The 17,011-nt window shown below is 38.3% G+C and overlaps 1 protein-coding gene across 13 annotated transcripts in view; it reads left to right on the top strand.

Moving 5' to 3' along the window:
- Positions 1–17,011, top strand: part of LOC117344361 (RNA-binding motif, single-stranded-interacting protein 3-like) — a 261,555-nt gene that overhangs the window by 193,135 nt on the left and 51,409 nt on the right. Inside the window, exon 2 of one of the 13 annotated variants that reach the window (XM_033907101.1) lies at positions 495–907. The exons of 8 other annotated variants lie outside the window; for them this stretch is intronic. In XM_033907101.1, the coding sequence (XP_033762992.1) occupies positions 848–907 (60 nt within the window). In that variant the 5' untranslated portion in view covers positions 495–847. Of the gene's footprint in view, positions 1–494; positions 908–1,309; positions 1,335–8,248; positions 8,717–11,489; positions 11,604–17,011 lie in introns of those variants that run through there. 4 more of the 13 variants (XM_033907111.1, XM_033907106.1, XM_033907107.1 and 1 more) reach the window with 4 other exon arrangements.

The following is a 17,011-nucleotide window of genomic DNA, read 5'->3' as shown; positions in this document are numbered from 1 at the left end:
TTATAAAAATGATTTCTATTATTTAGAAGGGTCTAGTTTAGCTGAAATGACAGCAGAATCTACATTGATCGTCTTATTCATTTGATCTTCAAAAATTTCATCTTAATAATAATCAACTGTGCCACTTAGAAACGATTTGGATCATTGCTAATTTTTGTAATATAATTGACAGGGTAAAACTAATGGAAAGGAAAATGTTATCAGAGTTGTTTTGTCTGAATTAAAGCACATTTCACAGTATTTGGTAATGAGAGTAAGAGTTGAGGGTGACCAGGCTGTGAGATTGTGGCCCTGCGATCTCTGATTGGACTCGAGCCATGACAGAGCCCTGACAGGCCTTACGGGTATACCAAGGTTAGATCAATACCAGATCACTGATAAGTGATTAAACCTTGTGATCAGCGACACAACAAACATTTATACAACTATACATACGCTGTCCACCATTGATTCTAGTATTATGAGGATTTTCTTTTCTTTCCTTCCTGATATAGTTTGGCATTCACCTGTAGCCCAACGACCCTGGGGTGAAATCTCGTACAGGTATCTCAAGCGTGCTGTCATCTGAGTCTGGTCCACATAAGGTCTGGTACGACATCAGTCCCACTCTGCAATATACATAACCATCAAGAGGAAACTCCACACAAGTGACTCCGGTGATTTCTTTATTCGTTCTGTTGGAGATTTACTTACTTTTAAAAGTGGTGCTGCTACAGGCATTCTACAATATTAACATTTGGGATAAAAAAAAACACTTGAGTTTAAAGGCCCCTTGTTGTGTGTAAAAGTTTGGAATATTTAATCTGCGTTTGGTGGACCCTTCTATGGGAATATAGTAGTGATAATCATGGTGGAATATAAAGTAGCTCGGATGCTTCCAGATCTGAAGTACCATCCCTATCTACAGGTATGTACGCTACAATGTTTTTAAAAGTTGATTTAAAAAAATCCTCCTCCCTCAGCATGACCCCTGACCCATGACTCCCACATACCTTTGTAAACAAACCCTCCCCACACAAATATCTTCCACCTGAAATTTTATCATGAATAGATGAAAGTGGTAGGTGGTTAACATTATAGGGCTGGACATGTTTATAGGGGCACGTTTATCATGTAGGTCAAAGGTCACACACATCGCAGGTAGCTACAGGTAGATGTTATATACACAGGTGTGCACTTTACTTCTGCCCAACACAGGTAAGACAAATAGGTAAGTCATTAGGAGACAACAGGGTCATTCTCTATCCACACAGGTCAGTTGACATCTACACTGTTTTACAATCTCTGTCAATGTTAAGGATTGTGTGACTGGACCAACAAGATTTGGCTCTGAGGTAAGGCGAACAGCTTGCACTAGACAAAGGTCAGAAAGAGAGTTATTAATTAATCTGTAGGGGCCTGTACTAGAGGCTGAAACTCATAGTAGCAGTGTGGTCAGGTTTGATGTGGTCGTTTATACATGTCATGGAACACCATGTTGGGAATATAGGGGGGAAGGGGGGGGGGGGGGGGGGCTGGAGTGGTTTAAGGCTCATCAGACAAGATAAGGAGAAGCTAGTATAACAGGAATGTTAACTCACTGGACATTCCATTGTATCCACAGGTAACTATTTACCTGTTGTACAGGTAAAACTAGCCAAGTAATTATACCTGTGAAATGACCACATTCCTGTAAGATTACAACACCAACCACAAACCAGATACAAACATTCTTAGTAGATCACAATACAGATAAATTAAAAAAACGTTGAGATTTTTTTACCTCTGGCAGTGGACACAGAATTGTGATGTTTATACACTGTTGTTATGGGATGGACTGGCTCCCCTGGGGAGGGGGTGGGGGGCTCAGGTAAGTCACATACAGGACATTTAAACCAGCTTTTCATTCACCGATCTGTGTAACAGTTAACATTAAGACTATGAACTGAATATGATTACACGCTCCAGCGTTTTGTGATTGTGTTATATACACATGAATTATTCACACATCATTTGGTTTGCCTTCCTCTTTTCATGGTTCTGAATGAGTGATTTGCTTTTCAGGTTGTCCATGTGTACATAGGTGGGATATTCAAATTTGTCGCATGTGATTTCATCCATGTTTGTTTGGTGCATTTATATTCTCATTGACCGAATTCTGTCTCTCCGCAGACCTAGACAAAAAAGATATTAAAAACGTTGATCCTGGTTTTCTTTTGGACTGTATCCTGTACCTTGTTGTAGGAACCCTGTCTGCATATGCATGCTATTAATTATTAACAAAATTTAAAATCCTCAACTTGTCAAATGACCATAACTGTTAATGATAATCAAACTTACTGATGTAGCTGCCTACAGTTATTCCAAGTGGCCTGGGACCTTTACTCCGCAGTGTCCAGCTGATCCCCTCCCTGCCAGGACAGCCATTTGACACGCAATCAAACCATATTATAACAGTATTCCTCGGGCCATAAATGATTGTAAATTAACTTGACATTCACAATAACGCCATAAGCAATGCACTGCCGTTAAATTTTGTTTTTATATCAAGATAAAAGATATTCTCGGAGTACTCATTATGTTGTGTGGAACATAATACTCATTAATTTATGTTTTAGAGCTAATCATCAGTATATAGCGAGATTGGGCCATCTTACAATGCCAGTGCTTGTGTTTGTGCAGTCTAATTAACTTAATTATTGAAGCATAAAAAACAATGGGGAAAAATCTGGCTGAAACTCTCCAGGGGCACAATGACTTTTTAGTGATATTTCCCTATTACTCTCTCATCTTGTCCTTTGGAGCAATAGCTATCGTGGTAATTGAATTATCTGCCCAGAGTAAAACAATATAAATGTTGTAGTAATCACAGAGAAAGAATTTTCTCAAAACCCCAGAGGGAAAATCAAAATGGCAGTGGAAACCATTTCATCATAATATGCATTAGACATGTAGCATTGTAGATTTTGGTTAACACCAGGCATAAGTGGTGCTTTAGCTAAAAAAAATGTCTGCCAATTAGTGAACACGTTTGACAAGCTGTAAAAAATTATCAAATATTTTACCGCTAAACATAGAATTTCTCATGCAGCGTGTCATACATGTAACTATTATAATTACCTTGTGGTAATGCAAAAGTAATGTTTGCCTTAAAATAAGTCTAGCTTTAGGGAAAAGTACTGTATAAAGTATTAATAAGAGTTAAAAATCCCATCCCCCCTCATCTTCCTCTTCCCTCACCCGACCCCCTCTTCCCTTACCCAGCCCCGTCATCCCTCACCCCCTCTTCCCTTACCCGACCTCCTCTTCCCTTACCCGGCCCCGTCATCCCTTACCCCCATCTTCCCTCACCCCCATCTTCCCTCACCTAGCCCCATCTTCCCTCACCCCATCTTCCCTCACCCCATCTTCCCTCACCCCATCTTCCCTCACCCGACCCTATCTTCCCTCACCTGGCCCCCTCTTCCCTCACCCGACCCCATCTTCCCTCACCTGGCCCCTTCTTCCCTCACCCGACCCCATCTTCCCTCACCCGGCCCCGTCTTCCCTCACCCGGCCCCGTCTTCCCTCACCTGGCCCCATCTTCCTTCACCTGGCCCCCTCTTCCCTCACCCGGCCCCATCTTCCCTCACCCGGCCCCATCTTCCTTCACCCGGCCCCGTCTTCCCTCACCCGGCCCCGTCTTCCCTCACCCGGCCCCATCTTCCCTCACCCGGCCCCATCTTCCCTCACCCGACCCCCTCTTCCCTCACCCGACCCCATCTTCCCTCACCCGGCCCCATCTTCCCTCACCCGACCCCCTCTTCCCTCACCCGGCCCCATCTTCCCTCACCCGACCCTATCTTCCCTCACCATCATCTCCCCCCATCCCCGTTCCCTCACACTCTCTACCCTTCTTTCCCATGCACAGAGGCAACTTTTAATGCTATGTGTGTTGCATCATATGTTTAAGGAATTTGATAACACTGGTTAAATTTTGGAAGGATTTTGCCAATTTTTATATCGTTCAGGAAACACAAGACTGTGTTTTTTACCTCATTTAAATGAGTTTCTCCTTTAGTTTTAATCTCCCTAATTCCTTAGTGTGTTACCAAGTTACACACAATTATGTCATGGGTATCTCTAACCTGACAACTCACTGACCTGTAATGGAATGGTCCAGATCAGATACTGGTTGATATCAAACAGAACATTTAGGGGTCAGAGGTTATCACAAGTTGAATGGATTGTAGTATTAGAAGTGAGGTCTGATGGAATTTGAATAGGAGGGAAGTAGTGTAAGAAATGAGTCATCCAAAAAAACAGAGGATGGAGAGTCTGGAAGAAAGGTCTGGGAAATGACATTTTTCTTCCAAGAATAATTTCCATGATTATAGTTTTATTGAGATATCAATTAAATCATATTGAACAGTTTTAAAATTAGAATAATGAAATATTGACAAGTATTTAATATTATCATATTTTATTTCATTATTTTTAGATTTGTTAAAGTTTATTTAATTAGTATAGACAAGACATAACTCGGTTTTATGAAGCAGAAAGGAAACAATAATCATTATTGAAGACCCAAGCTTGGTAATTCAGAGACGAACTGACTAATTATTGATTCATTCTGTCGTTGCCAGGAGAAACAGATAAAAAATATTGATTTTATTAGTGACAGAAAAAATATGAATATTTATCGGTGTTGTTTTATTATCAAACAAATTAAAGATTTTTAATTATTGATGATAGGCTCGTGTAACGAGGGCCAGTGGATACACTGATTACAGAGAATCCATAAATAAAGGAAATAAATAAAAAATAAGTCTAATTAATAGTGTATACTGATGATAGAGTACATGTTTAATGGTGGTTTGTAATAGATTTGTTTCTCTAGTGAAGTATGTGTTTATGATATACATAAAGACTCTGGGGTCAATACCCTGCTGGGGGCTGAGGAGGGGATGTGGGGGGTTACAGAATGTGGAAGGGATATACTGTTAATTGGTGGAAGGATTTAACCCCAAAGGTGTCCTGGGGAGCCAGGGATAAAACCAATGGTATGGGGGTGATATATACCATATTTATCTGACCATAAACCCCTTCCCTAGTAATAAGCCCAGTCATGTATATTTTAGTTCAGAAAAAATGCTACCGATTCCTGCTATAAGCCCACCCCTACTCTTCAGTCAAACTTGATGTGTGATGGTCCCCAGGGTGTATGTAGAGGGGTGGGAGTATATGTAGAGGTGTGGGGTGGGGGCATATATCCGTAGAGATGTGGGGTGGGGGTATATGTAGAGGTGTGGGGTGGGGGCATATATCCGTAGAGATGTGGGGTGGGGGTATATGTAGAGGTGTGGGGCGAGGGCAATGATATTTTCTCAGAAATATATGCAATTTATAGGTTGAACACACTACAAGTGTTATTACTAGTTTAATAAATTGTAAGGGTGGCTTCGTGTAACCCCTGTATGCTGTCATTACGTTTATGAATTTAATTAAAAGCTTACATCCTCATTCCATGTTGTAACATTGTAGCGAATGGTTTAAAAATAAATATATTGAGATACTGATAGAAACTGTAATAGTTGTATCATTACGTAATATCTCTGTAGTGGCATGGTGTTTTCAGTTCTCTGTCTGTTTCAAGTGTAGATTAAAGTTGACACGGTGCAGAAAGTGAACCGCACATAATCAAATTTGTGTCAAGTTTCCGATCAAGTTAAAGTCACAAGGTGTTCAGAGTAAAATGTCGGAGAAAACGCTCCATTTATCTTGCACTTTTGAATGGAAGCTCTTATACAAAATGAAAAGCATGTAAATTTGACTTGCATGAGTGCAATTTTTTATCATTACTTTTATTTTCCGATATAAAATCAATTTAACTAGATATGAATAGATCGTAATGAAAAGATGTAAACAAAAAATTTTGGTCAAAATTTTCAAATTTTTGGATCACTATGTCATATTGTATTGTAATTAATGACTTCAGAATCTGAGGAGTGAAGGAGGTCAGGATGTTGATATTTATAGGATTTTACTAAAGAAAAGAAATTGTAACTAAGTGACCTTTATTTTTGGCAGCGATGATGTGACCTTTAACCTTTAGCTTGCATAACATAATGAAATCTTATCTTGAAATATCACCAATATTTATAATCTTCCAAAATGTCACAGTAGAAAGCAAGTTGATACATGGCTACGTGACATTCCATCTGTATACTGATAAACGGATAGATGGTACAGTCTTATCGAGACATCCTATAAGGTTATAGAATCTTGAATAGCACTATAAGCTTGGTATGACAATGAAGGGATTAATGTGACAACGAAGAAACACAATGATAAAGATGCCTAGGTATAGTAGAACCTAGCTAAGAATAACAGCGATTTGTAACAACTGAAAATGGCACTACGATGACGACTTGTGTCCAGGAATGCCGAGTGGTGTGCAGTGTAGAATCAATATCGGGAATGCTGTAGTAAAGTTGTGGCCATATTACAACAGGTTGGATTCATACAACCGTTTTTGTGCGAGCTAGAGTACAGATACTGCAGTATATTGGATACTCTGTAAGTCTATTTTGGAAATGTATACTCCTAGGTGCGTGAAAATTCTAGCCACATCGTAATTGTTTGGACTGATATGTGCTGGGATTTGAATGTGAACTAGAACATTTGAACGGTGATTATAATTTTTCTTATCTTTATTAGAAATCCTAGGTCAGCAATTTGAGGAAGCAGGTTTTTCTTGATAAGTATTTTTGGAAACAACCTGTAATTTTTTGCCAGAATTCTCCAGAAGTTGCATGACCAGAAATATTTTAATCTGTTACACAGAGGGTAGGAACAGACACTGTCTTCTGTTGAATGCATCAATTCTGTTATAGAAATTGGGTTAATAGAAATGAGGGATACTGAATTCCAACTTCAGACATTACTTAAGTTATACATTCCAGAGACCCTGTATATGTCCCTGCTTGTCCAACAGGTCCTCGATTAGGACCTACATCCCACCAGTTTGTTTCTCATGGGCCATAATGTAGATTACCCTACTAACTTATTTGGTCCCACAGGACCCAATTTAGGACTACACTCTACCAGTTTGTCCCTGGGGTCCCAGTTAAACACTTAAAACCATTTGTCCCATAGATCCCGATGTAGGACCTACACACCCCACTTTGTCCCATAGATCCTGATGTAGGACCTACACACCCCACTTTGTCCCATAGATCCTGATGTAGGACCTGTAACCCCAGATTGTCCCATAGATCCTGATGTAGGACCTACACACCCCACTTTGTCCCATAGATCCTGATGTAGGACCTATACACCCCACTTTGTCCCATAGATCCTGATGTAGGACCTATACACCCCACTTTGTCCCATAGATCCTGATGTAGGACCTATATACATCCCACTTTGTCCCATAGATCCTGATGTAGGACCTACACACCCCAATTTGTCCCATAGATCCTGATGTAGGACCTACACACCCCACTTTGTCCCATAGATCCTGATGTAGGACCTATATACACCCCCACTTTGTCCCATAGATCCTGATGTAGGACCTACACACCCCATTTTGTCCCATAGATCCTGATGTAGGACCTATACACCCCACTTTGTCCCATAGATCCTGATGTAGGACCTATACACCCCACTTTGTCCCATAGATCCTGATGTAGGACCTATATACACCCCACTTTGTCCCATAGATCCTGATGTAGGACCTACACACCCCACTTTGTCCCATAGATCCTGATGTAGGACCTACACACCCCACTTTGTCCCATAGATCCTGATGTAGGACCTATATACACCCCCACTTTGTCCCATAGATCCTGATGTAGGACCTACACACCCCATTTTGTCCCATAGATCCTGATGTAGGACCTATACACCCCACTTTGTCCCATATATCCTGATGTAGGACCTACACACCCCACTTTGTCCCATAGATCCTGATGTAGGACCTACACACCCCACTTTGTCCCATAGATCCCGATGTAGGACCTACACACCCCAATTTGTCCCACTTCCTAGTTACTAGGTAGTTCCTGTAAGATTGCCATTCCACATCTGGACCTGGTGATTAGGAGCACAGCATCACCATTGAACTGGCCTGTTACACATACTGTCTTAGTATGCATGCATGCACACACACACAGATATGGTTGGGTGCAATTAGGCCTTTCTCCTCCAGTACTAGTGGCCTGTAGTGTAGGAGGAGAGAAGGAATCACAGGAGTAGGGTTAGAGGAGAGGAGTCACAGTAGTGTTAGAGAGGAGTCACTGTAGCGTTAGAGGAGGGATATCTGTGGAAAAAGCACACCAGTATCCTAGATATATAGATAAAAAGATAGGTTGAGCACAGAGTGGGTAGCACATATCTTCTGTACAAAGGGACTGGCTGTTGTATCTCTATCAACATATACCAGGCTCTGTAACAGTGTAGACACACCAACAGGGACCTGTAATTCTCTGTATCCATTCACCTCAAGGACTGTGTGTATGTGTTCTACAGGAAGGAAGTATTTTTCCTATTCACCAGTAAGGCCTGTGTGATCTCTGACCCCTTTCCTGTTTGTGTGATCGGCTGAAGGATTGAGCTGTACTACAGTGTAGACTGAATCACTGCTATCCCTCCTGTAGTTGTTGGTCCCTCCATCACCAGGGATACTCTCTAGCTTAATATTACTCTTCTCTGCGCTACAGGAAGGATATACCACAGTCTTTTCCAGATGAGGATGGTAAGACGTACATGTATTTCTTGCTTGATTCAACAGTATCTAAACTCATTTCTTGTTTGAATATGTATGGAGTGATATTTAAGGTGTAAGCTCAACAGTATCTAAAGTGACTAAAGGCGTTTTTTGTTTGAATATGTATGGAGTGATATTTAAGGTGTAAATGGGTAAGGAGTTGTCACTGTTATAAACAATTAGTTGTGACAGTTTAACAAGGCATACATGTATGGTTATGTATCTTAATCTACATATGATGTATTATATAAAATTACACGAGATTGTTCCACTTAAAATGTATTATATATACATGTATAAAATAATATTATATATATTACACTAGATCATTCAAATATAATGTAATATATATGCATATATATGATGGTGATACTAGATCATCCAGTACCATGGAATGATGGAGGGTCATGACATTTCACTGGCTTAATTTACTTCCTAAATGTTACAATAGGCTGTGCCTGTATAAATGAAAAAATATGTTATAGTCAAAACATTTTACTTAAAAGTTGGGAAGATATTCATGAATTTTTGTCTTCATTTTGGGAAAATGATACTTTAATAACCTTATTTTGAACTGTATACTTTTGTTTGGACAATTTCAAAGAATGTTTTAATTGATTTTGAAAAGACATGTTGTGTCCTTATAATTCATATTGATAAAATGCGATTTCGAACCTATGATTTTGCATAAACTTCAAAGCTGGCGAACAATTGAAGAGGAGTTTAATGATAGTTGAATATATCATGTCACCAGTTTCCATTAGACTTTCTGGTTAGGGGACTGTATGTTAACGGAAATGGTGATCTGTATACCAAGTAAAATTAGTCATCGTTGAGTCGCTGTGTAGGATGTGTCCAGGGTATAAACACTTGTAGCCCTCACTCTACAGATGGTGGTTATCCACAAAAACATATTAATTAACGGGTTGTATTAATAACCGCGATTACGACATATTTAAATACCACGTCTTGGCGCGTGAGTGAGCAGGATGGGGTGTCTGTGCCGCATGCCCTGCCATATGGTATTCACTGCAGGGCTGCACCAGTGCAACAAACATCAATCGGCATTATTGGTGTGTCAGAATACTGCAACGCTAGTAAGGGGCCTTTTGTGTGAGGCTAAACGGCACAAAGCTAATGTTACAACAATGCCACCCTGCACTTCACCAATTAATGATTATAGATTTCTTACCAGTAAAAAAGTGTAGAAAAATGTGTGTGACATTTAGATTCATTGAAAGGTAATTTGTACAAGAATGGTTTCCTACGGATTAATGACCTTTACCAGTAAACTTCTATACTGGAGATTGTTAGGCACCCTTTAAAGATTAATTCCTTTCAATTCACACTTGTACTTTTGCGTTTAGGCAAGAAATTAATTTCCCCCATTCGGAATTGAGTTATAATTGATTATTAAGCTAAATATAGAGGTCTTTTCTTAGCGACTTGATCAGTGGTAACATGGACAATATAATAACTTGTGCAGCCATTTTAACACTCTGGTTCTTCATGACTCATTCATCATCAACAGAGAAAATTACTTAGCCTTCAAACGCACAGGCGACCCTGTCATTCGGAATGATAAACCTCCAACTAACACGAGGTTCATGCTAATATAGTATTGGAGTGCACCCTCTCAATTGAAGGGTATTTATCGTAGGATCCACCCATTTTCCTGTTGTCAAATACATTTAATGACTCCTTCACACCTCTTACAGTCCCTCAATCCTTCTGGATTCTCCATCTTGTGGGTGACAGGTGTTTTACATAAATACTACAACCATTTCATCCCTCCTGTCTCCTCTTGAATGATGCTTAAACCTATCTACATCCCACTATTTCTACTTGTCATGGAGCTTGGTTCCCCCCTCCTTCTCAGCTGGCTGCTGTGATAGGATCATCCACACAGGAAACAGAACAGTTTTATCTGTAGATATATTCATATGTAGTATCAGCAGAGTAGCTAATCATATATACAGCCTGCCAAACACAAATATTGATATCATGTACCAAAATTCATCTGATAACTGTACCTACCAAAAATATATTATCATATCTATACATCACTATTTTCCGTGCCAAATCTGAAAACTTAATGGCATTCATATCAAACGTAAATGCATGTATGTTACATAGCCTACAGTAAATTGAACAAGAATTTGAATAATTGACCGTAAAGCTGATCTACTGATTTGTAGTAAGACACATCTGACATAAAAAGTAGATTTACCCCCACATTGCTGTTTCATGAATTGACATCCTGTGGTCCCCATGGTAAATAGATAGACTCTTCCTGTGTTTGATCTAGATAATACCAAGGCTAAGTATAGGGATGGTCAATCTAATTGCAGGGATGATTAAAAGTTGAGTGGATCATGATTACAGTGAGGAAATGAGAATTAGTCTTTGTAGGGTTTAAGTCCTCCAGCTTATTGCCTTAAAACATATCAGGCTTTGTTTCCATGGGGACCTATTAGGGATCTAAGACAGCCCCCTAGTCCCTAGGGGGCCATTAGTATTACAAAATCTTACAGGATGTGTGAGAATAATGAGGTTTTCACACAGGATGTGCTTTGCCTAGCCCGTGGGTAAACCTTACCAAGTAGTATATATCCTGCCTATAGAGGACTCAGTTTCCTGTCGGCAGTGCTTGAGGGAGCTGATTTCAGCCACAGGACCAAGCCCATGTAGGTTTCCCTGGTGTCATATGTAAAACTATCATTTTAGAGTCACAAAACGACTCGTCATCACAGGATTACTGATCCAGTTTTAAATTTTCTGGTTTTTGGTTTGAGTATTACTTGTTTCACCACCTGCAGAATACCACGGTCACTCAAGGTCATCTAGAAGAACTTCCGAGAAAAGGAGGAGGGAGGTGTGTGCCAAAAGTCTTATAATTTGAATTTCTCCTAATATTTTATAGTATTGATTTTAAGACCATCAACATATATGCTTAGGAGAATGTTTAAAATTGATAAATTGTTTCTACCAATGACAGAAAGTATTGTCAACTTATTATAAGTTATTAGGCCTAGTACAATGTATAGTCAATGCTAACTACGATGGTAGAAAGCATTGTCAACTTATAACAGATCCTCAGGCTTTTATAGAAAGTTATGTCAACTTATCCGCCAGTAACGAAGGCAGTATACAAGATGTTGTTGCCATTTTAGGTTTTAGCATTTTCTTCGTGCCGTTAATTTGCTGATGTAATGGATTTGTATGTAGTTTGAGTCTCCGCAGAAGGGTTTTGGTGAACATAGACCTGCTGATGTAACATCACAACTAAATCAATACGGATCTACCTCCCGATCTACCAACTTCGTTGATTCTCCTACAAACAAGTACTTCAACCCTCATTTAGACACACAATCTGATGATTTTTACACTTTCTACTCGGGAAACTTACAAAACAAGGTCTCCAAATAATTGAACTCTTTTCATATTTTGTTCATTTATTTTAATTAAGAGTCAATTTTATATAGCATTTGGATTTCTATTTCATCAACTAAGGAAAATTATTTCACTTCAAATTTTTCCATATTAAAACGTTATACTGAAATTTGTCCTTATTTCCATGTATTCCTGTGGAAAATAACGTTTTGTTTTAGATTTTCCTTGAATTAAGGAACATTGATTGAAAAATGTCGTTATTTGTAAATTCTCAAAATACAACATGAGATCACAGGTGGTCTGATAAGGCTAAAAATGGAAAGTCATGTAATGGCTAAGGGCTTCAGACAGCTTAGAGAGGGAAAGCAAATGACTGATTAGATAAGGGAGGAGGATAATGGGGTTGGGGGGAGGGGGTCGAGGAGACCAGCTGGAACAAAAATTACTACCAACCAGAAACAATAATTAGTAACCCCTATATTTACTAAAAGCTTCCTGTATGATTATGTCAACATAATAGCTCTAGTGTAGTGATGCAACAACCATGATGACTGCTTGTAATCTAAAAAAAAAATGTCCAGTTACTGGATCATTCAGTCCCAGCTGACGCCAATACAGGTTCTGTACATCTTATTTGAATGATTGGTTTTTCATTCCTATAAATGTATTTTTGTAGTTTTCCAACCATTTTACTACTGCATCTTATGTTTTCTTTTGTCAATGGACAAATGCCATGCTTCAAGGTTGCTTGTGAACTCTCGAGGGACATTAGAGATTCAGTACAAAAGTCCTATTAGATTTTTTTTACGTAGGGTATTTTTCGAGTGACCAAATTTCTCCTAGTAACATCTGACAATCCATTTTCGGAATATAAATAGGATAGGGATTTGGTGCACAGGCGGGTGAAAAATGGACAGTTTGTTGGTTACCGTGGGGAACATGTGTAATCCAAGTTGTATAGAAACTATGGCTGACAGCTGTGGACCCGAGGCGCCCTGAATTACCCATGATGCCCTGTGATGGTCGTTTACCTATCTTTCACATAATCAGTGTCGATGTGTACCACAAATATTTATAGGCAGCCTGCATATTTCAGATCAGTTGATTACAAAAAATGATTTGATATGGTACATTTGTGGAGGATATGAAGAAGAGATTTATCAGCATGATACGGCAGCTGTGTATTGAGTGGTACCCCACCAATACCATGTAAATGGTGCATCAAGATCCTTGATGGAAACAAAATGGATAGCAGGAAGATTTTAACCCTTCACCCCTATAATTCAATTGAACTTGTACTTTGTGTGTGATGTTCTAGTAAGGAAGAACAGTCCAATAAAAATTTAGGCAGGGGTGGAAAGGTTGCTTGAACATGGTGTCCATATCGGAAAGGATGTTGCAAGGTATCCATGCTGGTTCCTTATCTTCGACTTGGCTGGGTGTTTCCGGTGCCCTCTGACTGGTGTCAACAAAAACTCAAATCAAATGATGGTATGGTGGAAATTGTAATCATGTCTTCAGAAAAAGAAACGTAAAAAAATCTTGTTGGGTTTTATTTGGATGAAGAGTCATGGCATTTCAACTGTGTCTTATGTTAGTGGCAGGGGGTCAGTAAACACAGCTGATTAATTTGAAATAAATAAAGGCACTTGATATTTCCTTAACATCCTGACATGACTCTAAAATTACATAGTCAACCCACCAGCAATCCCACATAGACCACCCATCAAATTAACAAATTTATTGGATGGAAATAAGCAAACTGAATATAAATTGATATGAAATTTGTAAGTGCGGCCCTGAGGAGGTAGTAATATATGCTAATAATCTTTGAGTGTTGAATTAAGATTTATCAATTAGCATTAGTTAACGATAATATAGCCAACTTTGCCTGGACATGTCAGGATATCTTCCTTCCCTAAATAGTTGGTTTGTCCATTCTAAATTTACTGTCAAAAATTATACTTTCTAATCAAAACCAACCAAGCTTATAGATACATTAAGAACTTAGCTGAATTACCAAAGATTTTTCTGGACGTGTGCCTGACCAAGCAGTTAATTTAAATCTGTCTAAATATTTAAAGGAAATCTTATGAATTCAATACCCTTGCTGAGTGATATACTTGTTGTGGACTCTCTCATTTCCATTCGTTGGAGATGTGGCGTCTCGGCTTTCCCGTGGCTTTCCTGTCCGAGCCTGTCCTTCCTCTAATAAAACATTAGCATATTTGCCGAGAAGGTAAAGTAATATACTTTAAAGGAGCACTTGAAAGTTAGGTCTCATCTTAAGAAAAGGTCGACAGGTCATCTTTAGAAAGGTCAAAAGGTCAAGAGGTATCTACCTGCTGTCTTTGTTGATCAAGACAGCTTTGGGCCAGGGCTAGAAAAAAGAGCACATCAAAGGGGCTTACTTAATCTTGGTCAGTTTAATGTTTGTGCATATGGCAGTCATGCCTGTGGTCAGAAAGAGTCTGATTACTGTGTTGGCCATTATGGAGCATTCGATGAAATCTGTAGTTTTTTTGTTTTTTTTGTTTGTGTTTTTTGAGAAGTTGCTAGATATTCATAGTTACAATGTATTGACAGTCGAACGACAGAGATACAAAACGTGAAAAATGTCACGTGCATTGACAATTTGTTTATTGGATGAATTTGTTCCATTTTTAAACGATCTGTTTGCATGTCAGCTAGGCAATACACACAACTGTGGATCTTATCTGATATTTAAAATTCTTCACAGCTTAGAATGAAATCAATTCAGATTTTGTGAATTTAAAAAGTGTGACTTGTTAAAGCATGTCGTTTATAGTGTAGTAATAAACTGTTTGGTGAGTGGGTTGGGAAGCCCTCACAGGTAAATACAATAGTTACTACATACTAGTCATGTTTCCTAACACTAAAGGTAAATGCGTCAATTTCTGTCAATATTGACCCAATAAACACTTGTTACACCTTCCAGGTAAGACGTTTTCTCTCCTGACAATAAAAGTTTACTTTTTTGTGTACGTTCAGATTGATAAACAAGGGTGTTGGGAATTCTTTACATCAGTGAAATTTGTATTAGGAACAATTTACTTGGAAAGTGATCATTAAAAATATAGGTGTTAGGATGGTGTATGGACACTGGTCAAACAATGTCTGGTCATTGGAGTTATACAATCTGGCTATAGAGCGGTCATCAGTCAAACCAATGTAAACTAGATTATAGTAATTCTGATATGGAAAAATGGCAATCACAGTTTGATTGGCAAATATGGAATAAGTGTGGTTGAAAAGCTGATGGATTTAAATTAAATTTATTTATCTATTTAATGTATTAAATATGTAATCTCACAGCATTAAGACTGTCAGAGACAAGCGAAGTTCAAAACTGAGAATTTTTCTGGCAAAATTAAAATCAAACAGACATTATATATATTAACACATTTCACAACTATATCAAGGGCTTGAAATAAAATTAATAAGATAAGAAATTTTGTGGTAAGGTATATTTAGATAAAAATTGTAGACCTGGAACCCTCATCTAGATCTTTGTTTTTACAGAACAGCAGTATTAGTGATATATATATATGTGTGTAGATTTATATAAATAATTTAATAGTCTATTAGAACAGTAGTATCAGTGATATATATATATATGTGTGTAGATTTATATAAATAATTTAATAGTCTATTAGAACAGTAGTATCAGTGATATATATATATATGTGTGTAGATTTATATAAATAATTTAATAGTCTATTAGAACAGTAGTATCAGTGATATATATATATGTGTGTAGATTTATATAAATAATTTAATAGTCTATTAGAACAGTAGCAGCTGACGTGAGGATGTTACTAAACCTGTTGTCAGCCACAATATTTTTGAATGATTTGTAAGTCACACCCAGCTCTAAGCTACACCAAGACCAATTAGTACTCTGTTTACAGACCATCCTGATTGCCCTCCCTCCCCCTCCCCCAACTCTCCTGTTCCTTAACTTCCACACAACAGCAATCATCATACCTCAGATTTGCCCCAGTGTAGGTTAAGGCCATCTGTTTCAACATCTGGAAATTCTGGACCAGGCAGAAGACCCTCCGATGATGTTTTCTCCATTGCCTTTCTGATTCAGTGAACAGATCCTGAATTTACAGTAACCCCTTATCTAAAGGCCTGGTATTCTTGAAAGATACTTTATTCAATTGGGCAGAAACTTCCAAAAGTTAGTGAAAAATAGATATGTCTGATCCAACACTAGATTCACTTCTAAAAAGAATCGCCCGCATGTCTCGTGTTTCAACCAATTACAACTAATGAATCTGCAGCAAGCTCACACACTTCTTCTAAATACTGCTTACATTGATTAAGTTTCTTCACTTTGGATGTTTTAAAAACTGTATTTTTAAACCAACTGAAGACATAGGTGTTTGATTTCTAATTGAAGTTGTGTGTGATCGGCTACCTTATAATTTATGGGTATTAAACTCTGCTGACTATATGCCCACATAACCGCTATTAAAGTAATTTCCGATTGACAGTACACTCTATCATATATACCAGATAGAAATCGGAGTCATTCAAACTTTAAAAGTACACCGTTCTTAAATTAAAAGACAAATACAATTTGTTATGATGGATAACTAGATATGAATATCAATTTCCGTCACGAGATGACCTCCATAAAAGCTTCACGGAATCAATGGCTCTTCGATGGTGCAAAAAAGTTAGTTTCTATTTTGAATTTGTGGGACTATGTTGTATCAACATATCTATAGTATGGCCTAGCCATTTGTGAAATAAGGCTCAATTTAAATAATTACTGAAAAAGCTCTTAATTTAAAAGTACACCCTTTTGAAATGTTTGAAACTAGATACTTTATTCCTAAAATTAACCCAGAAAATATC

This window comes from Pecten maximus, chromosome 15, assembly GCF_902652985.1.
Source record: "Pecten maximus chromosome 15, xPecMax1.1, whole genome shotgun sequence".
Taxonomy (NCBI): Eukaryota; Metazoa; Mollusca; class Bivalvia; order Pectinida; family Pectinidae; genus Pecten; species Pecten maximus.
Note: the sequence above shows the minus strand (reverse complement) of the source record. Positions and strands in the feature narration are given on the sequence as shown.